This window comes from Fulmarus glacialis, unplaced genomic scaffold, assembly GCF_000690835.1.
Source record: "Fulmarus glacialis isolate BGI_N327 unplaced genomic scaffold, ASM69083v1 scaffold24841, whole genome shotgun sequence".
In the NCBI taxonomy this organism is placed as follows: Eukaryota; Metazoa; Chordata; class Aves; order Procellariiformes; family Procellariidae; genus Fulmarus; species Fulmarus glacialis.
The window spans coordinates 42198-64382 of record NW_009191240.1 but is presented as its reverse complement, the minus strand read 5'-3'; the positions used below and the strand labels follow the sequence as shown (position 1 = coordinate 64382).

Below are 22185 nucleotides of genomic sequence, written 5' to 3'. Positions count from 1 at the left end.
AGGATCCTCCATTTCAGAACACGGGAAGAAACCAGGAAATGGTGTGAATGGACTAGCCTTTGGCCTGCATGTGCCTGAGAAAGCACCAATCAAACTATTAATGCTTCGAAGGGAAGAAATCACTTGTGGTGGAAGGGATGGGTCAGTTAAGAGGTCTGTTAGCATGCTCCGAGCCTCATTTAGTACTGGAAGATCAACTCCATTTCCACTGCCAGCATTCTAGAATAGATGGAAAAGTTGCAAACTATTAACGTGTCAAAACATTTCACAGTATTCTAAGTTTTAAATAAGCATCTTATCCATTGCAAACTTAAAAAAATCAAAAAAACAATGCAATTTATTTTTCTTTTAAAGAAAATATATCCATATAGACATATTCAGATACCAATTTTTGTGTTTTTTTCACACAATAAAAAAATATTTCAGAATTCAACATTAGCTTTCAGTTTATTTTTCTCTATTTAAAATAAAAATATGGTGCCAATTTTTTTAATCTCAATTTTTTCATTACTTTTTCTCAGAATTAAACTTAGTATTTTATCTCTTCCAATAATATCAACAGAACTGTCATAAGCCCCTTATAGAGGTGCAATTTCCACAGCCTCATTGCTTTTATTAACTCTGATTCAACCGAAACAAATCCTAACAATTCTGTCAAAAAAGTGGTCAGATTTTATTTGGCATAATTCTCTGAACAGGAACAGCAGGAGCTGATTAGATGCCACCGCTGATACAAGAGAGAGGTGGAGAAACAAGCAATCAAGAAAAAAGGTAAGAACTTGGTAGACCTGAGTTTGATGACATTGCTGGGGAATCACTCCCTAACCTTATGCTAATGGATAATTCAAGAAAACCACTCCCATCTTAGTTAGGTTTGAGACTGTTCTTATATACACCACAGAAAGTAGATTCCTGTCAACTTGGTCAGAACTGCTAAATATCAAGCCTCTGCTACATAGAGCTAGAATGTACTAGGACAACCTAGATAAATAAAACATCAACAGAAAAACTGAAATCTGACAGTTTACAGTGAACTCTGTACTCAATCACATTTCACAAAAGAATAATTAGATTCATAATACACTGACCTGGTAATAGGGCTTGTACCATTGCTTCAAATCCCAATCCCAAAGTATCATCTGTAAAGAAAACAAACAAAAACAAAAAAAAAAGAAAAAAAAAAGAAAAAAGGAAAAAGAAAAAAGAAGAGTAATAGATGATATGCTAATGCTAAAAACAACAATGGAATAAATCTTGATTATGTGATGTAATATAAAATGCTTATCCCTTCATGTTTTTATATGTAACTTAGGCCATTTTCTCATTAATGTTACCCCAGTAAAAGTCCTAAAGAAGAGTTTGAAGATATTGCATGCAACAGAGATATCTTGATGACAGAATAATTATATGGCTTTATTTCAATATTCCTGGATTTTTTATAAATCATGTAACACGTACACTAAATTAGGTGGTGACAGTGCTTTCCTGCTTCTATTTACTTCAACTTATAAAAGCAAACCTCCAATATATTTTATAATTTTTTTCTTTCCAGACCCATTCAAACAGTAGCAATTTTATAAATGCAGTGCAGAAAGCACTACATTAACATAACTTATTTTTAAAAAAGGCAAAAAGCTCCCCAATATCTCAGGTTAAAAAATCAGTAATTTTAAAAGCATTTTCTTGCAGGAGGTTTTGTTAGGTTTTGCTTGAATATGGTTACAAATCTGCATGTTCTGAATAACTTCACAAAACCCACCAAACCCACACAAGAACGTCAGCAACACAATCTGAAGATACTATCAGCTTCAAGTACGTCAACAGCACTCACTTAATTTTTCTTCTATACTGACAAAAAATAAAAACAACATACAAGAAATGAAATTCAGATGTCTGTTTTGTTTCAAAAGTGTTCAGTCTTCGTGACTTCTTGACGGGTTCTAATTATTCTCTGATAAATGAATTCATTTGCACAACATGCATTCACAAATTAAACAAATACAAAGATAAGCCTTTTTTTCCTCTTTTCCGTAGCTACAGAGCACAAATAAAGTGCCAATACCCCACTTGGTAGTTCATATTCTGCAGTCCTGTAAGTTTTTCTGCTTATTTTTATAGATGAGAACTATGTTTGGTTTTGTTCCTCTAAGACTAACAACTCTTTCATGGAGAAAACACAATGTTCCAGGCTGGCACTTGTCCAGCAGAAGGTGCAGAAAGTGTTGATAAAGAAACACAGGCTGACATGTCAGCAGTACCCAGGCAAGGGCAGCACTCAAAGACTCTTTTTCTCTTCTGTTGTCTTCATAGAGATACCCTTAAACCATGTTTAAAGTTAATAGTTATGACTTGCTATGAAAAGTGAAAAGATCTATCATTAAGCATGTGCTTAAACTGGAAGTAAGTTGTGCTATATCAGAAAGTCATATTGTGTAAAGCAAGCAGTTCTAAATCAAGAATTAAGAATTTAAGATTTTGAGGTTTTTTGGTGATTAATCCAGCTACCATCTCCTCATTCGTGTTTTCTTTTTTTTTTAAAAAACTAAGCATATGAGATGACTGTTAGCCTGTCAGTGACAAGCATTAAGATAATAAGACCAACATTATTTGGCCATACCCATTTTGTGTGATGCATTTGGTTTTAGCATAATCATTGTAAGATGAAGGGGTTTTTCTTCCGTAACAAACTAGAATGAGTTGTCCATCTGGGCAGGTTGGGTTCTTTTGTTTTTCTTCATTCTCAGGTTTCTCTTTCCAGGTTGGCATTTATTTACTGTATCAAACATAGGTAAATCTTTTGGTTTCATTCTGTCCTCCTAAGCTCGGACGCAGAGACTGCATTAATCTGCTTCATTGACTTTTGACTCAACCAGCAACAAAGATCAGATGTCCACATGAGTTTTGTTAGTTGTATCAGCAACCTTTGATACTAATGGTCCACGAAGTTGCGTCAGCTTGCTTGCAATCTTGCAACCTCCATTAGGGGACACAAAAAAGAGTCTCCCTTCCCCCAGCTCTTCTAATACTTTATTTTTCTTTTAAATATGTGAAATGTTAGCTAATTTTATTTATTTGTCGTAAATGAGATCTTAATAAAATAACCCATGCTCTTGCTAACTCCAGAACATTTCTGTACCAAACCTTTAACTGCAACTACTTTTACTGATGCAACCTCCTTTATTCATCCTTTAAGCCATTGGGAGCTTTTGTGTACATGTATGTACACAGACGTGTGCTCACATAAGCTACACTGTTATAATTTTGGGGGTCAATCTATACCACTAAAAAAGTGCAAAACCTTCCTTTTGGCTTTAGCCCTGCTATAGCAAAGAAATAGGTTCAAAGTTGCAAAGGCAGGAAATATTCAATGGAAAGCATTACTGCTGTATCTTGTGTCCCATACTCACCCAGCATACACAAGGTAAAATAATGTGCGCAGCTCGTGCAAAAATCTACTTCCAATGCAAATAATGGTTTGATATTTTAAATGGCAGGGCACTATTTTATACACAATTTTATTTAAAAAAAAATTTCACAGCTTGGATTCATGATTGAAAATTTTCTGTTGTCATTTAAACCAGAAGATTTAAGCTTCTTCCAAAGAAACTAAAACAGTTTTGAAATAAACAGAACTTAAGTTTACCTGTATGTTGCTAACAGATTATTTTTTTTAATTCACTATATATCACCACTAATGAGAAGTCATATCTCCTGAGAAAAGACAGGTGTATTATACTAACACAGCTAGCAGGCTACCACAGTCTATATTAGCTGTAAAATTTTCAGGGCTCATTCCATGTGCCACACATTGAAGTAATTAAAATGAGCTGATGAAAATTTTAGGTATAAAGTAGCAATCTCTTCTACTAAGCACAATGGAAAAAATGCAGATCGCTATACAATGAATATTTTTCCATGGTAAATACAACTTGGTACATCTCTACATTAACCAAGTTCTTACAGGTTAATAATGAAAGCGGGGTTATTACCTTTTCTTAGGTGCTTACAACACACCACAAGATGGCACTCAAATCCAGAAAGCCTCCCCCACAAAAAGAATTTCAGGAGAAAGGAACAGAAACCAGCAGCATATTCCTTAAACAGACCTTCTGCAGAATTGAAATGGTTTGAGGGACAAGGGGGGGTGACAGTTTTAAAGGTTAACAGCTGATAAATTCTGCTTCTTTACAAAAACTTCTCTGTTAACAGACTTAGTTTAATTAGCCTAACTCCATGCCTTGCGAGTTAAATCTGAAATATTAAAAAAGCAGCATTTTTGGTATTATTTTTGTTGAGAGTTTGGCAGTGAAAACTTTAATTAATTACCATGGATCATCAACAAAAGTTAAAAAGTATTCCCAGAGTTGCATTAATCTTACAACAGGAGTAAAAAGGGTGCAGTTTATTTTGACTTAATGTGAACAGACCTTAAAATAGGTCTTAGGCAGAGCCTCAGCAATTTTTGATTTTGCAACCGTAAGACTTGTTGCAGAAAGATCTGTACTCTGTAATACTAAGATTTTGTAATCCATTGCACATAACATTCTTCCTCACCTCCTCCAACAAGAAACACCTGATTTAGAAGGGACTTGAGTCATAGAAGTTCCAAGCTACAACTTAAACCTCTGGTTAGCAACTCACACACTTTGGCTTTTGAGCATGCGTTGTCAGTGCCAACATCACAGCAATCACACATCTGGGAGCTCCTCTGAAAATAAAACTGCAGTGGGCTCTGATATTGCAGATGAACTTCTGAAAGGTGAGAAATTTATATCCCTCCCGCCATAACCATGTATACCAAATTACCAGTCAGCTTGGAGGAGAAGTTCTCATATCAGCCTGACTCTAACCCCAGAGTCTCCCAGTCCATCCAAAGAGCAATTATCACACTTTCTTGGTTTTATATAATTGCCTGTCAAGCTGATCAGGGTTTTGAAGGACAGTTAATAGAAAACAAAACAAAACCCCACGCATAACACAATGCTATGCCTTGTTCTTTAACAGTCAGGGACTGTATTATGTTTAACTATAATAATTGAATCTACTTAGCCTATGAAATAAATTTCAACACAGTTAAAAGAAGACAAGCCAGCTTACAAAAACTCTTTAAGTACAAGTGACCTTTTCTGATTTGGCCACCATCAGCCAGTGATGGGTTTAGGTCAAACTGAAACATGTCACTCAAAACAGGCTAAGAGTATCAACAGAGGGAATTTACATCACTGGAAATGCACTTTTTTAAAGGCTAAAAAAGTTGTTAAAGCTCAACAAATTCTCCACAGAGTTGCCATTCTCAAGAATGAACACTATATTCAGTTCTATGGATGTTTAGTCAAATCTAAGGAGACTTTAAATACATATCACTTAATGGAAATATGCAGGAAAATTGACAGTAGGCATCAGATATTACCCTTTGTTTATATTCTCTCAAACAATGAAAACAGTATTTCCATATACTCCAGAGGAATTACCATGCAGTTAAAACACAACTTATCTGACACCGTTTTTAATCCATCTATTAACCAGAAAAAAAAAAAAAAAGAGGCGAAGGCCCAGATTGTTGAATATCAACCCAAGATTACCAAAACTTAAGGATGTGCTTTTGCAAAGCACTTGTTGTTAGCAACATCAGAAACATTTGTTTAAAAACCTACACAAGGTAACAGTAATAAAGGCCTTCCTTAATACAGCTTATAGGTCAAACAGCAACAGGAACAAGCAGTATTAATTTTCAGAAAGAAAAAGGAAAAAAGCGCTCATCTGAGAAGCTTATAGTCTAAATAAAGTAAAAACAGATGAGAAATGGGAGAAGACAGTCAATGAAAACCAGCAGGGCTTCGGAGTTTTTTGTTTTGTTTTTAATGATTTTTCTATATAAAAAGTTATCTTATCACGGCGCAGCCAGTGTTTCCAGGGCCTGTAACAGATGTGTCTTTCAGAAGCGAGTTGATACCTTGGAGGGTGGAGTTCTTTTGGATCTTCTTTGCATGAGTACCACAGCTCCATTTGGCTGAAGTCATGTTTGAGGAGTATTTTAAACTTCTAAAGGTTTAAGTGCAATAAAAGCCTATGGGTTTTACTTTTCTCAAGTTACAAACCGCTAAAAATACTATAAAAAGCATTTTTAAACAATTTTTTTTAAAACTTCAATGCTCAGCTCAAACTATATTTGGCTAGATAACAGTACAATGATATTTTCAGAATAATTTAACTTACAAAATACAAAACCATATCATCTTAGCTACGCGAGAATTACTTGTGTTTGTGCAAAGTTATATTAAGGACAATATTCATACTTATGCAGAGATTTAAAATACATGGCTACAAAAAATGTTCCAGAGCTTAGAAATCTAAAAATCAATTTTAAAACTAGAATGTATCTAATACATATGCTCCATACCTTAAGCTGAAATGTGCACACCATCTAAGGCCACATACAATGTTAAGATTTGTAACTTTGCTGTTCGATTGCCTGAAGTAGGTAAGTGGGAAGTTTTAGTTTCAATGGTGACACTATCTGAGAGATTCTGCATGTGCTTTAATGCTTGTTAAGAAAATAAAACTTGTCCTATTTGACACCACGCATTCACGTTCTGTGCTCCAAAATTCTAATGGAGAAAAAAATGAGTACAAAAATGCGTTTCTACTTCTAACCGATTGTTTCATTGATCAAATATAAAAGATTCCTAGTTGCTAGTAGCATCTGTTTGACACCATTAGGCATTAGCTCCGTAAATAAGTATTTCCATAGCAACCAAGCTATGAATTAACTAAACAATGAAACCAATACCATAGCAACTTGATTCAGAAATCAACTCTGTAAAAAATCACCTCATTCAAAAGCAAAATTCTACAACCAGATGAGAAACTAATTTATTGTAAAATATGAAAAAGGTTACATTACATGATCCATTTCTTTTCATGACTGCCTTTCAAACAAGACTGATGCTACATTAATTGCTTTTATTTCTAAATTAGTCTTTTGTAACAGCTTACAATCAATTAGCTTTTTAAACCCATGCAATTTAATGATAGAAAACCAAACACAGCAGTATACAACCTAGAAGTCTTGTTTTATTTATTTATTTATTAGGATTTTTTCCCTCTCTGTAGAAAAGGCAGATTTTGAAAAACAGTATGTTATTAAGTAGTTAAGTTGTATTCAATATAAGACTAAAGGTGATGCAACCAAAGAACAACTCTGTCAAAGTAGAGGTAGCATTATTTAGATAACACAGACAACGTTCTGTTGTGAAATCTTGCAGGCCAAAACAATAGCCACTTGAGTAGATTATTGCAATCAAGACAAAATACAGCACTTCGAAAAGCACTCAATATGATACTTAAGGCATTTAAAGTCATGATGATACTTCTCCACCCACTAAACCTTCCCATGAAAATAAATGGGACCAGAAAAAAATAGGATATTTTTGGAATCCTAATACTTATCACTTCCTGACTCTATACAATTTATTTATCCAAGGTTGTAAAATGGCTAATAGGTTGTGAAGTCTGCAGACAGTTTCTGCTCAAAGACTGTAGCTGAGTGCTTTCATGGTTCTGAGGTTTGGATACATGTACTGAAGGAAACAGCCATACCCCCTATCCTAGACTCTGTCGTTGACTCTACTGAACTTTTTCATAAAAGGCATTATCTTCACTTCTTTAAGAAGTCTAAAATCTTCCTTCAATTGAAAGAGACTTACTTCTACTTAATTGCTTTAGTAAATACTATTCTATACATTAAATAGTACCTGCAACATATTTGACTGGACACACAAGAACAACACTGGAACATACAGGCGTCTGGCCACCATAATGTTTTCACCAGACTCCACAGTATTCTGATCTTCCCTGCAAATACAAATCTTCGACAAGAGCTGCACCTAAGTAAACTTTAACAAGTCACTTTAGAGTCTTCACGTGTTTAGTTTCTGTTTTCAGTAACTTTGTGCTCAGCACAGATATAAAAACAGAGCAAAATGCTCCACTGTTATGCTAGTTTCAAATAAGCCTTCAGCAGGCTTATTCTTAAAGTTAGTATTACTCCCTGCAAGCAGAAAATTTTTTTTTTGTTTGGTTGGGTTTTTGTTTCTTTTTTATGTGTTTGTTTCATTTGTTTGTTTTTAAAGACATGCTACTTCTGCTTTTGTAACCAGGAGTATCAGCAGGTCAGCTTCTACTTTGTCTGCTGTAGAAAGTTTTCCGTTTTCTTGTTGCTTGTTATACGTTTGCTCCGATCTTCCTTTTAATATTTTTCAAGATCTTCAAATGTTTCAAAAAGGTTCTAAAAGGTGTTTTGTCTATCAAATGAAAGTAGGGTTTTTTTTTTTCTTCTTCTGTAGGTAATGAAAAAAAACCGGCTAAAACCACACTTAGGTCATTTCCTGTTCCTTCTAGGTTTTGTCAGACTTGCATGTCAGAGTAAAGGCCAACCAGTAATTTATGGCAACTGGGGGAGGGAGGGCAGAGGAAAAAAACCTGCTATGTGCAGATCCTTTAATTGCCCATTATAAGCATTTTCCTTTAGAGCATGTGGTTCTGATCACCATCAAAGAAAAGAAATAGTGCCAGGTGGATTATTGCTCTGATCTGGTACAGTTGCTTTGGTATTCTGGCATTCTGTACTTTTTTTACTGTCATCTAAAACCGTTTTTTAAAGTTGTGTTTACTTTACAAAAAGCAAAATGTAGAAATTGCTCCGAAAACATCCTTTTCATATTTACCTATTGGCATTATTTTACAATTATACATAGCAAAAGCCTTTACTGCTGTGTTGACACACTGTTAATGTATCATGTTGGAACAGATAGAGAGCACAACCTTAAATTTTATCTTTCTGCAATAGAAGGATGTGCACAAGTCTTATGCTGAAGCATTTTACTATATGCTGATATATTCTTAACACAGTAACTAAAAACACTTACTAGAGATGAACGGATTTCCCCCTCTATTGACTTAAAATTTTTAAATCAAGTGGTTTCTTTCCACCTATTACACCAGACATATAGGAATGAATCTCAGATCTTTTTCTTTTCAGCAAAGAGAAACTATTTCATATGACCACAAGTTTTCTTTTTCAGCACTAAGCTGAAGAAAAGGAGATACTGAATTTTTCACAAAGATTTTTATCACAACTTTCTCTTTAAAATCTTATGAAAATACTTACATTTCTCCTCTCTCCCCACATCCCCCTCTAAAACAAGCAGCATAAAATTAAGCGGTACAACTAAAAATGAACATGAATGTGAGAATGGTTCACATCAAAAGAATTATACCAAATGATCATCTAGTCTAGTATCTTGCCACTGACAACAGCAGCCACCTCAAGATAAGAACATTCTTGAGTAAGCAGTGCTAATTCTCAGAATATTCTTTCAGCCTCAGCAACACAGCTCAAGGAGCCATATGTTGTATGCTACAAAGGTCAATAGATTTTTCACCTTTGCATTTCTCTGATCATCTTTTCAGAGTCCACGTAAACTTCTGACATATCCAATATCACACACAAAGGCATTTCACAAGTTAAATACAGATTATGCAAAGTTCCCTTTCATTCTGAATCTGTCAACGCCGAATTCGTACAGTGAGGAAGCAAACAATCAGTAATGTTTCCATGCAGTCTACCCACTGAACGATTTGTTTTTTGCAAAAGCTTATAGTTGTTCTCCAGCTAACTTCAGGCACAAGACACAATTTTTTTCAGACTACGAGGCTGTATTTTCAAATCCCCCAGGCTAGTTCATTCAGAGACACAGCACCTTCAGAGTAACAAAACCTCTAATGCACTAAACACTGCCACTTTTTTATTTGATCGCATTAATTGTTGTCTTAAGGATTTTTATTTACAAAATTGCCACAAAGTACAAGCTTTACACAAATCAGTGTTGTTTTCTTTCAACAACTTGATGATGACCCAAAAAGAAACATTACAGGGACTGAAGTTAGGGAAGTAAGCTGAAAGAAAATGGTCAAGAAGCCAAAGAAGTTATTATGTCATAAAGGAAAGCAAATATTGCTGCAGTGCTGTGGTTAGAAGTTATACTTGGGGATTGAACTAACTAAATTCTCAGTTGCTCAAGCTAAAGAATTAAAAGCAATAATTTAAAAACAGATGAGAGAGTATAATTATGAGTCTGATTACGAGAGCAATTGTGTTAGTGAAAGTTAAATCAGTATTAAAAAAAAAAATCTTAATGGACCAGTTTTTGGTTGAAGTGCCAGGAAATACAAGATGAGATCTCTTGGGGGAAAAAATATTGAAACTCTGAAGAATGTAATACAGATTGCTGTCAGAAACAGAGAAGAACAAGGGAATGCAAATTGCTGCATTCTACAGAAAGTGCCAATTTACTTTTCTCTAATGTATTCATGTTAAGTAGTACTTTAGTTGGCAGCTTCGTAAGCAGCTGAAAAAAACCTCAAACAACAGATTTGAAAGAACGTAGAAGATTTTTTTCCATGTAGTAATGTTGTGATGCTGTTCTAAATGAAAAAGAAAGAACAATGATGCCTTCCCACTTGTTGTAACATTAGATCATGACTATCTTAAATAAAATTCCTTGGGGAGAATCCACTTTGTCCCCCTAACAGCAAGTCTTGCATAGATAGCTGTTTATGTCAGGCTTATCTTGCATGTGCAAAGTGAACAAAGGAATCACCACTAGCAGCATGGGGAGGGCCACATACACCATTCCACCTTGCCTTGTGATAAACTAATCCGTCTAGGAAGAGAGTATGCAGTCAGACACCTCTGGTAGTTGTTACCAGTTACTAATACTGTTGTGAAAAAGTTCTCTATGAAAAGATTGAGGGATGAACAAGCTCAGATTTCAGTTAAAAGAGGGAAAAAGAATCCCCAACACCCTAAAACTCCAGAAGTTGTTGTGAAATGCTATGTTTTTTTATAACATTTAATAGCACATCCTCCTGAAGTTGATTCACTTTATGTAGATGTAAGCTGAATTTCACACTCTGCTAATACGGTAACTAAAGGTACACTTCCAGGAAAGAAAAATCATCTTTGCCCCACAGTCAACATCTCCAAAACTACAGATGCTTTTCTTCATCGACCTTTTCATAAATTATGTTCCATTTTGCTGTTCAAACTATTACAGGACTCTCCCAAACTTGAAGGCATAACTGTATAACCTACTATACGCAAAGGTAATGGAAAATCATATCCAAAAGCCTGTTTTCACTCCAGTGTTTTGACTTACTCTCTAAGCCACTTTGCTACACTGTTCATAGAGCACAAGCTACAGTTACATAAAACATTCTGATTGCAAAGGTTTCTGAATACAGCCATACGAAATTCTAGCTCAAAAGAGAATTGTGAAAAATAGTGAAGTTGACTTGTTCCTTATTGTATTTAACTGACTGACTTTTGTTTCTATAATAGGTTTTCCTACAGTTTTGATGAATGAAATTGATACCTCCCCCCCCAAAAAAAAATCAAACCTTGCGATTTATCAGCTTGAGTTGATCTTAAAAATACCCAGACTTAACACAATTATTTTTTTTCTTTCATTTCGGTAGCATGACTCAGACGGAGAAACTAATATGAAAGGAGGAGGTCAAGATGTGTCAAGCGTCTTCCAGTGATTGTAAGATAGTAAGAATAGCTTGCCAGCTTTTTCTATGCAAGCAGAAAAGTATTGGGATGTTCTTTTAAACTGCAAGACATTTTTAGCAAAATCATCACAACAGTGAAAGTTACATAAATGCCTACAGAGAACAACATTGGCAGTGAGAATATCATTTGCCATTTGGGACCAAGTATTATTTACAATAAAGTTGCAGTGTAGTATGACCAATAAATCCATTAAATATTATAAATGCATGCAAAGTAACTTTTCCTTGGGGAACACCACTAATTTTTTCATTTCTCAGCCTTTTTCTAGTAGCCTTTAATGTGTTTGCTATGAAGTCTCTTTCAGACTATGTTTTCAAAATAGCTATTAATGAGATGAACTTAAAAAAAAAAAGCCTACACTCATCTGTGACTAATTCTATGTTCTTATCAACAAATTCAACTCAACTAGCATCTCCTAGGAATTGCATATGTTTTGATTTTTTTTTTTTTTAAAAAGCAGAAAGGGAGAAAATACTTAGAATTTAAAACTAACACTAACGATAGAAAAACTATGGGATGTCAAGATTCCCAGCAATACCTGACTAGAAAAATACTGTCCCAAAGAGGCAAGCAGAAAAGCTTTTACAACACTATCAGACCACTGTAATTGGCTATTCCATTTTAAAAACCCTCTTCATAATCTTTATGAAAAAGGCATATAGTTGTATAGTTATTTCTGTTTGGTTTTTTTTTTTTAACTTAAAGCTATACACCTTATGCTTTAAAAACAAAGGATGTTTCCATTACAGGAATTATAGATTTCATTCTAAAACTAATACAATATAACAAGTATCTTCTACAGTATTTAATTACAATCATTACACTGAAATGTAGCAATTAGAATTTTTTCTGTATTTAAGTATTTTTAATGTATCAGTTTACTTATGACATTCAAAATGTATACATTAATCAAATACCCTTGTAAAGCACATACTAACTAAACTAGGAGATAGACTGGTCAAAATAAATAATTAAATATTTAATCATGCCTGATCCAACACATGAAAGATAAGATTTTATTACAGTAACCTTCAAAGGAATAAAATCTGTACAATGTGGTATAACCAATCACAAGTTGTGTCTTATGCCACAGGACTAGAAAATAGCATCTCTAAATCAGCTTTTCAAGGGATCCAGAAGAATGTGGGGAAACTGTCAGAGGAAATGGACAAAAACTAGGGAAAAAAAAAAGAAACCCCACAAAATTAATTTATAGATGCACCACTTAAATGAAACATTAACAAAAATCAGTAGGATTTTCACACACGGATACCATGCCCAACAAATCTTCTGGACTCTTTGAAACAGAGTGCACACACCAATAAAAGTGAACCAGTCAGCTGGTGTACTTTGATTTAAAAAACAAAACAAAACAAACAAAACAACACCAAAACAAACAAACAAAAAACCAACCATCCAAAAAACTTTGACACGGTCTCCCCTTAATGCTCCTGAAGAAATCATATTTACATGGGAAGTAAAGAATAAGAGTAGAAAGTTCACAAAAAGAAAAAAATTGCCAATAGAAACTTCCTCAAAGATTCAAGCTGGGATCTATCTTAATCAACCCACTCAAAATGAATTGAAAAGGCAATAGAAGTCTGAAGTGTCAACATGCACTGATGACACAAAATTCCTGAGGATAGTCAGACATAGAGATGATTGTGAAAAAACATCAAAAGATCTTAATATAGCAAGTAGATAGGCAATAAGACATTGCTGAAATTCAGTACTAACTAATGAGTAAATGCTGAGAACAAAAATAAATTTTAAACTATTTATATAGAAAGCTGGGCTCATATTACATCAATAGCAAGCAGGAAAGAGATCTTGAAGTCATTTGCATCAGCCCAATTCTCAAAGATGTTAAATGAGATATTAGAAAAGGAACATCAAACAATACAGAAAAAACAGCCTCACTGCCTAAATCCATGCTACACCCACAGTCTGAGTGCTGCATGTTGATATATAAGTATAGAAGAAATAAAAAAGGACAGGCTAATAAGAGAAACTAAAGATGTGGAGCAGCTTCTACTCTGAGGAGCTACACAAACTGGGATCCCTCAAGTGTGAGGAAAACTCACACTTATACCTCCTTTGGCTTGTTTTAAGCCTGCTGCCAGATGATCTAATTACATGTCATGGATGCTATTGAAAATAAAGATACTTTACAGATCCAATGTTTCAAACAAAAGATTAAAAGTCAGGCAGCCATAAACTCAGAAATCCAAAACCAGATTGACAGAACCTTGTCTGAAATATATGGAAAGAAGGAATGATTTCTTCTTTTTTGCCTTTCCTTTTTTTTTTTAATTTTTTTTTTTTAATCCTCTCTCCTCAATCTGTCTGTTCATATTGTCTAACTTTTTGTATTTGTTTCTGTCAAGGACAGTCAGCTGGCCTACAAGGGCAATTAGATCAGCAAGACATAGGTTAATTGCAATACATATTACCTGGGATTCTGACCCAGAGATCTGTCAGTAGGAAGTAGATGGCAGGAAAAACAAACAAACAAACCAAAAATCTGTCTCAAATTTTGAGGAAGACAGACTTAGAAAACAAACAAACAAACAAACAAAAAGCAAACCCAACTCACCTGAAAATTGCCAACAGCCTTTGCTGTTTTTTTTTTTTCTGCTTTCACATTTTTACAAGAAAAAAAAAAAACCCACACAACAATTTGCCTTTATTTCAACCCCCTCTCTCCTTCAAAGCATTATGATTTGAATCTTTCCAGGTCTACCTATGCAGTGGTGCTTTCTTGGTCAATGAAGACAGTTACGCAGGTATCAGTCAGAAATTATAACGGTCATTAAAGACCTATTACTAACTCTAGGTTAATACAAACAGGGAGGATACTCTTCGTACTTTGGAGCTCTGTGATGACAGTTGCCTGTGTTTCCTGTGCTTCAATTATGCCACCAATTGCTGAAAGTATCTTTTAACCCGGCAGAAGTAAGAGCAGCAACTTAAGTTTTAACAGCAGAAGATAAAACAGGATACACACAGGCAAAGTTATGAAATATTAGGCCCAAAGGGACTATTTTTATTCTTTACTTACATAGGACAGAATAGATTTTATTAATTTCTCCACCCATCCCATAACTACCAACTAGTTTACTCTAGAGCCTATTTTTATGATAATGTCTGGGTCTTTTCACAGAAGCTAATTTTAGTTGAAAGAGAGTGTGTGTGAATGAATGTTTTAAATATTTGCTCTAGATTACGTCATATGCAGGCTAACTAGGAGTGCTCTAAATCACCTCATCTTTATGGAGTATGTGGGAGCACAGCAAACCCATCCACCCAAAATTAATGTTATTTTTAAAAATAATTCTGATTTGAACACTTACAGCAAGAGATAGTTCACATCTATCTTCAGATTCGACTTCCTTCTCTCCTTGAAAAGAATATGCACATACCTACAGAATCTTTTGCACATACAAAGACGAATTATATAACAGGAGGCAGGAAGACCACCATTACATTTCAGCATTTCCTCTCAGTAGTAAAATGAACAAATCCAGTATTTCAAGAAAATTAAAAATATTGGGAGGGAGGGGGGAAATCAACAGACACCTGTCATAACCACAAAGGCTAAACTATTTAAATGTTTTAACAACGAAAAAGCAATTTATAAATAACAGCATGATAAAGACAGGCAGACTTTGGTTCTGTGGCCAGTTTGTAAAGCAGAGCTGCTCCCAAGTACTTCTTCACAGTAAGGCAAGAAGGCAATGAAACACAGAGATTTAACAGTAGTCCACGTACAAAGGCAGCTTGGACCAATATTGTAGATCAAAAGCTCTGACACAGCTCAACTTAAGAGGATTGTTTCCCCAGGGAAGAAGGAAAAACTGTTTTCTCCGAGCTAAACTTGGTTAGAGACCAATTCTTTTTTAGAGCCAATTTTTCCCTCCTTTATAGCATGTCCTAACTGGGCCTGAGTTAGATTTAGAAACCTTCCCAACTTGCCACTAGAGCGTGAAAGCTTAGGACTTCACTGGAGGAAATTACTGATGTTTCCGCTAACAATCCTTTATTTCCTGGAGTATGAGTCCAAATCAAATACCACATTTCTCAAATGCATGCCTTATTGCAAAGATGTACACAGAGACATGAATTTCAGAAGCAGTCTCTATAGTAAAGGTGCTTCTTAAAACACACTGGAGGATCGCAGGCATCGTCAACAGTAAAGAAGAATCTTTGAGGCACAAACTAGAAAAGACCAGAAGTAATTCACTTTAACAAAATACAGCAGTACAGACAGCAAAAGCAGTAAACTGCTCTCGCTTAAAATTGCTATGTAGTCTTAAGAAATGACGATTCTAGGATGAGATTTTTGGTTTATGCTGGTGTGGAGACACATGGAAAGGCAAGGTTTGTGTGTGTGTGTCCATGGATCCTGCTCATGCAAGAAATTGTCCAGTCTCCAAAGCAGTAGTATGTGTACACCTACAGAATGAACATATGGATGGAGAAGCACGATGATAGAATTCTTAACTACAGGGAAATTGCACAAGTCTCATACTACTCCTTAGAAGTAGTTTTCTAGAAGCCTAGCTATTAAAATTCTACATGGGAACTGTGAGCACGAAGTCCAGAAGAAAAATGTTACACACAAATATGTCTAAACCACTTGAGTAGACCATTGAAGTTTTCCTGTGGTACACTATTCCATTTCCTTTCTAGCTACTGCCCTTAAAAATGCTCTTACTCTCATTATATAAAGGGTATTAAGGCTCTTTCCTCTTTCCGATATGAATTCTTTTTTTCAGAACCTTCTTTCATATAGAAAACATCACCAACCGTTCTTAATGTAATTTAACATTTTCATGCTGACTACATTGTAGTGTCCGTACTGCCCTAAAATTCTTTTAAAAAATAGAGATACTGTAAAATATGCTATTTAGACACTTACAAAGAAGTTTAGCAGGGTGTACAGAAAACCACTTTGAAACGTCATCTCATCAGGTTCTCTCTCACAGAACAGTTTGAAAAAAGTAGCAATGCCCTAATTTATGGGTGCTTCTCTTACAAGCCATCTGCCTCAAGCAAAACAGCTGCCAGTGATGCAAGCTGGGAAAGTAGCCAATCTGGCTCACATGCAACTATATACCCAAGAGAGCAATTAATAAGTCACAAAACAGTACCCAATTATGCAAGCATTTTTGAATCTTGGGGCTCAGAACAGGGCTGAGAGAGTATGAGACAGCCTGAAGGAACTCAGCATTCAAATAGAGTGTATGGACGCTGCAGCACTACCTGATCTTTCCTTCTTATCAGCTTTTACACAAGATAAGTGGGAAATTAAATTTCACCTAAAAGCTAGCAAGCTTTTTTAAAAACGTGAAACCAAATGACAATATTTAAATTGCAGGAAGATATCTTAAATAACTGCTTAAGTCCCAAGACTCATGCAATGCTACCTTTCATTCAAAAATCACAGGGTACTTATTCAAGAAAAGAGTCAATAATTATTTACACGAGTGACATTATTTTACCTTACTTATGTGAGAGAATTAAAACAAACATTATTTCTATTGTCGTCTTTCAAATATTACCATCCGAGTTTCACATATTTTGTTCTTAAAAAAATTAATAATTCAAGAATGTTGTAAAGAAATCCTCTCCAGCCATGAACTCAAAAGCAGACAGGGTTATTTTTTTGGCAGGTAGCAAGCAAGATTCAAGCTGAGCACATCTGAGTAAGTTTTGACATTTGTATTGTATCAAATTAATTTTTTCAATGCTCTTTTGTTCACAGCAAGTTTTCACTAATAGTCAAAATATATGAAAATTAAGGTCTGCACATGTTTCAATCTCTGGGGGGCCTTCTCTTCACCAGGAAAAAGTCAGATTATGTTAGAGCTAAAAACGTTAGTCCACATTTTGTATTTTGACAGATTAGCTGGAAGAACTGTAGTAGGAGTGTAGTAGGAGACTATCTCCAGGTTTATAAAGAGAACACACACTAATTCACATGCATTAATAGAAAAATCAAAACAGAAGCATTATTAAACATGTAAATATGCCTTATTTGGTGGTGGTTTTCTGTTTTGATTCCTAGCATAGCAGGAATAGTTGTTTGCCAAAATATTATTACAGTATCACTGCTTGGCAACCGTCACTACAGAAGAAGATATTCTAAAATGAAGAATACAACTATACCTCTGTTAAAAGCCCTATCCCAATGTTACTTCCCCAAATAAGTGTATAAAAGTTACATTTTGGTTTCAAAACTAGAAAAACTGAGGAGATGCCTAATCAGTCATCTCTCTACCTTCTTATTTTCTCCCTCCCCCCAAAATAGATACAATTATTCATAAAGCCTAGTAATTTGTTCGCACTTGTAGCAAAAATAAAAAAAGATTCATTATAACTATGTTTAATAAGGTAGTATATTAGAAATCATAAGATCAAAATTAGTTCAGTAGATTTTAATTCCAACAATGTAAGTAACTTCAAAGATGTACATAACAGTCATACGCCTACTCAGACAAGCTACTTGGTTCAACAAGACACGTTTAGAATAGACAAGGAGCAGCTGGAGTAAGACAACTATAAAGAACTCCACATCTTTAGAAACCTCAGGATAACAAGGCAGAAGGGAAACTCCTGCTTGATTACCTGGTACCTGCAATGTAGTTAAAGATTTACAGAAAGGAACTCTGCTCCCCATAATTTTAGCAAATCTTTCGGAAGGGCCTCACTATTAAAGTGAGAAAGTTAAAAAAACAAAAACTCAATATGAATGCCCCAAAATTAATTTAATGAAATATTGTATGGTAAAAAAGCAAAAGAGAACAGTCAAAAAAATACACCAAAAATTTAAATTTAAACTGAAATTGCCATGCACTTAAAATGCTTCTGAGGTCTTCCTCCCACAGGTAATCTCTATCAAGTAAAAAAAAAGAGAGCTCACACAGAAGCCTACAATGAAATCCTTAATACCTACAATCCCAAAACTTACAGGAACTGGATCATCAGTAAAATAACTACTACTATATCAATTTTTTTTTAAATGATGCAACAGGTTCAAAAGCTAGCAGGCAAGAGGGGACAGATGTAGAGGCAAATACAGACAGCACAAACACTCTCCTGCACCTTTCTGCGGGCAAGGAAGCTTCACTTCCTTTGGAAACTGAGCTAAAATACTTATTATACCTCCAATACTATTTACTGAATTAACACACTTCTTCCTCTACAGGAATTGTTCTTTCTGCTCTACTAATTTCTAAAAAATGAAATATAACAGTTTAAATCTATCTATTGCATGAACCTAGAATGTCAAAATTTTGAATGACATGATAAAGGGCCAGGCAACCTCCCTAGGAACATTTAAGGGATGTAAAGGAGCTGCAGTCTCTCTCCTGCCACTGCACCATCTTTCTATTCCCATATCCCACAGAAATGCTAAGGCCATGCAGCTACCCCTCAGATTCAGATAAGGACAACAGCTATCCCCGACCTCAGCCATAGTACAGTTTTGTTACTTGTACCATCCAAAATTTAGCTTTGTAAGCCTTAATATGTTTTGATACAAGGTGCACTGTCAATGCTTACAAATGCATTTGCCACCTTTAAGTAATGAAACAAAAACAATCAAAACCTTTAAAAAATATTTAGATAGATAATAACTCTACAAACTTTTATGACACAAGATTTACCTAACTAATAACTGACTTCAGAAAAACCTCCTATAGGCATGCTATTACTTCATTATTTATACAGACAGTATAAACACTTGCCAGGAATGGCAAGTGAACCTGACTGGACAGAAATGCATATATTGAGGCCTGCCATTTACTTAACAAAGTAACAGCAGTAATAGAATCATGAAGTATAAGCTGAGGAGTGACCATCTGAGATCATCTAACAAACCAAAGAAGCCATTTGTCAGACACTAACATACTACAAGCCCTTGAAGGGCCAAGGAACATTTTTAATCAGCCATACCAGGGCACAGCTATGAAATTTTCCATTCCACCTCACAGTACTTCTGATTTTATGGGCAGTTTAAACACATAAATAATCATTTTGTATAATAACTAAAGAAAAGAAAATGCATTTTTATGCAATATAAATGTGGTTTGTATAATCTTTAAAAAGAGTAAGATTTCAGTTTTTGTAATGAAGTCCATTTGAGCAAGGATGAAGTTTAACTTGAAAAGTGAAAAGAAAGTTACATGATTCACATGTAACAATACAACTTAAGTGTATAAAATGACTAAAGAATTATTTTCCAATATTTTTTATCTATAATAATGCCAAGCTCCTTTTTAAGAATTCTTATTTTTATGCACCCCACCCCCCCACCCCAGTGAGTACTTGTGTGTTTAAAGAAGTTAAAACAACGACAAAGATATTTGCAGGAAAATCAAAGTGCTACAAACTTGAGGAAGGGCAAAAGTATTATGTCAGAAATCAACTTTATTCTACAATGACACATTTTAAGCCTCACTGTCACATTTCAATATAAACCAGTTGAATAAATTTTATCAGCTAGTTTTTCAATGTAATAGCCAACATATTTTAAAAAATCTACATGTTTAGCTGTATCTTTTGTATGCTTTGAGTTGCACAATCTTCCTAAAATAGAACAACAACAAAAAATTATTAATTCTTAAAATAAAGATTGGAAATATTTAGTAATTCTGCTATTTTTTCTAGCTTTGTTATGTTTCATCTTCATAAGAAATAATGAACAGAATAAAATCTTTAGTCTATTATAGAAAAATCCACAAAAAGAATAGCTTTCCTATTATTATTTTTCCCAGCCAAAAAGCTACATTCAATTCAGGCCGTCATTTCCTATCTGGACATGGTCCTGGGCAACTGGTGCTAGGTGGCCCTGCCTGAGCAGGGGAGTTGGAGCAGATGACCTCCAGAGGTCCCGTCCAACCTCAACCATTGTGTGATTCTATGAACTGCACAATTATGATTGGTGTGCAACAAGTCTGTAGACCCAGATGAGATCAAACAGATTTTTAAAATTTTGAGCAAGTTCCAATATTTTTTCCCTTCATCATATCATTTTGTGGAAAAATTTTAATAATTTGCTTGTATGTCCACACCTGAGCACGTTAATAACTTTAGAAGTAGGATAGAAGTTGATTTCTTAGTTATGATCTTTTGGGGGGATAGCGACACACCACTGAGATATATATACACTGCTTGAATAGGAGCTTTTTGCCTTGTTTGCTTTTATATACCAGGCATTACATTTTGAAATAAAAAAAGGAGTATATAAATACTCACTATTAAAACACAAAACAAATGCAACCAATAGATATTTCCAGTGGCATGAAAACATGAAGAAAAAGCCTACAGGCAGATTTCTCCATCGTCAATTCCTTAATTTTAATAAAAAATTCCAATACCTCCTTCCACCGTTTCTCTTCCACTATTTGTTGCATTGATGCAAAATAGTTTTTTAAAAAAATTACTTGACAGCTTATAGTAAGTAATATAAGCTTTTATTACTTATAATAAAAGTAATAAATCCACATGGTTCACACTATGGCTTTCTCATCATTGTGAATGAACCTTTTTGGAAGCAGGCTAATAATGCCCTTCCCAAAGAAGTTCCTGAAAAGCTTTCCTACTTCAAAATGGTCAGAGCTTCCAATATTACTGAGGCTAGCACCATGCTGTAATATCCATGCTGGTCATAACCTTATACACAACTACTGACCACTAAATTCAAACAGCGTTATCATTGGAAACTTCTAAAGGTCTAAGGATGTATCCTATTTTCAAGCTACCATTCTGACAAACTACCTGAGATACCAGAAATCAAATAATTCAAGTAGCTTAATGCTCTCTCTGGACCCATCAGTAATGTGCTAAGGCTACTGCACTGCACAGATGATGCCCACAGGAAGCTAATGCTGCTCCTGCCTTCACTCCAGCTCAGATAACAGCAGATTATGAACCATTCTTCATCTGCTGCAGCAGAAAAAACTAAACACATTTAAAACCTTTTACCACAGCTCTGTCATTTCAGACATATATCAGCATGGCCATTAGGTAATTTAAACATACTTCAAGTTTCCCAAATCTATATGGCACCACAGTTTCACGCTGAACTGTAACATAAAAAGCCTTGAATTTGGAAAGTGGTAAGTCCCTTAGCCAAACAGTACTTCAAACCTGTGGGAATGTTTCAGGGGGCATGAGGACACAATGCTTGGTTTATTCTTCAGCTGATAGCTAAGGGCCGATGATCTCACTCCTCAAGCATATATTCAGTGATTCCTCCTTATGGCATTATTCTAGACTGATTATGTATAATGACTGTCAAATATGAAATATTTGTTCAGTGAAACTACAAGATTGGTCAGTAATTATAGAAAAAGTTTATGTACTCCATCGGTTTGACATGTTGGATATGGAAGAAAAATTAACTGCTGTATACATAAAAAAAAAAGGAGACTATTTCAGCTGGAAAATACTTTCTAGAAAGTGCCCACCACCATGTCCCTTGGCTGTGGTGTTCTTTGTAGCAATAATATAAACTTTTTGTCCTCTTGAGTTGCTAAATTTTT

The 22185-nt window shown here is 34.8% G+C and overlaps 1 protein-coding gene across 1 annotated transcript in view; it reads right to left on the bottom strand.

Annotated features, from left to right (window-relative positions):
- Positions 1–22185, bottom strand: part of PDE3B (phosphodiesterase 3B, cGMP-inhibited) — a gene marked incomplete at its 5' end in the record, with an annotated part of 86869 nt that overhangs the window by 22534 nt on the left and 42150 nt on the right. The window contains 2 exons of the mRNA XM_009586620.1: positions 1–219; positions 1089–1139. The exon at positions 1–219 is cut by the window's left edge and continues 30 nt beyond it. Of these exons, the coding sequence (XP_009584915.1) occupies positions 1–219; positions 1089–1139 (270 nt within the window). The remainder of the gene's footprint in view (positions 220–1088; positions 1140–22185) is intronic.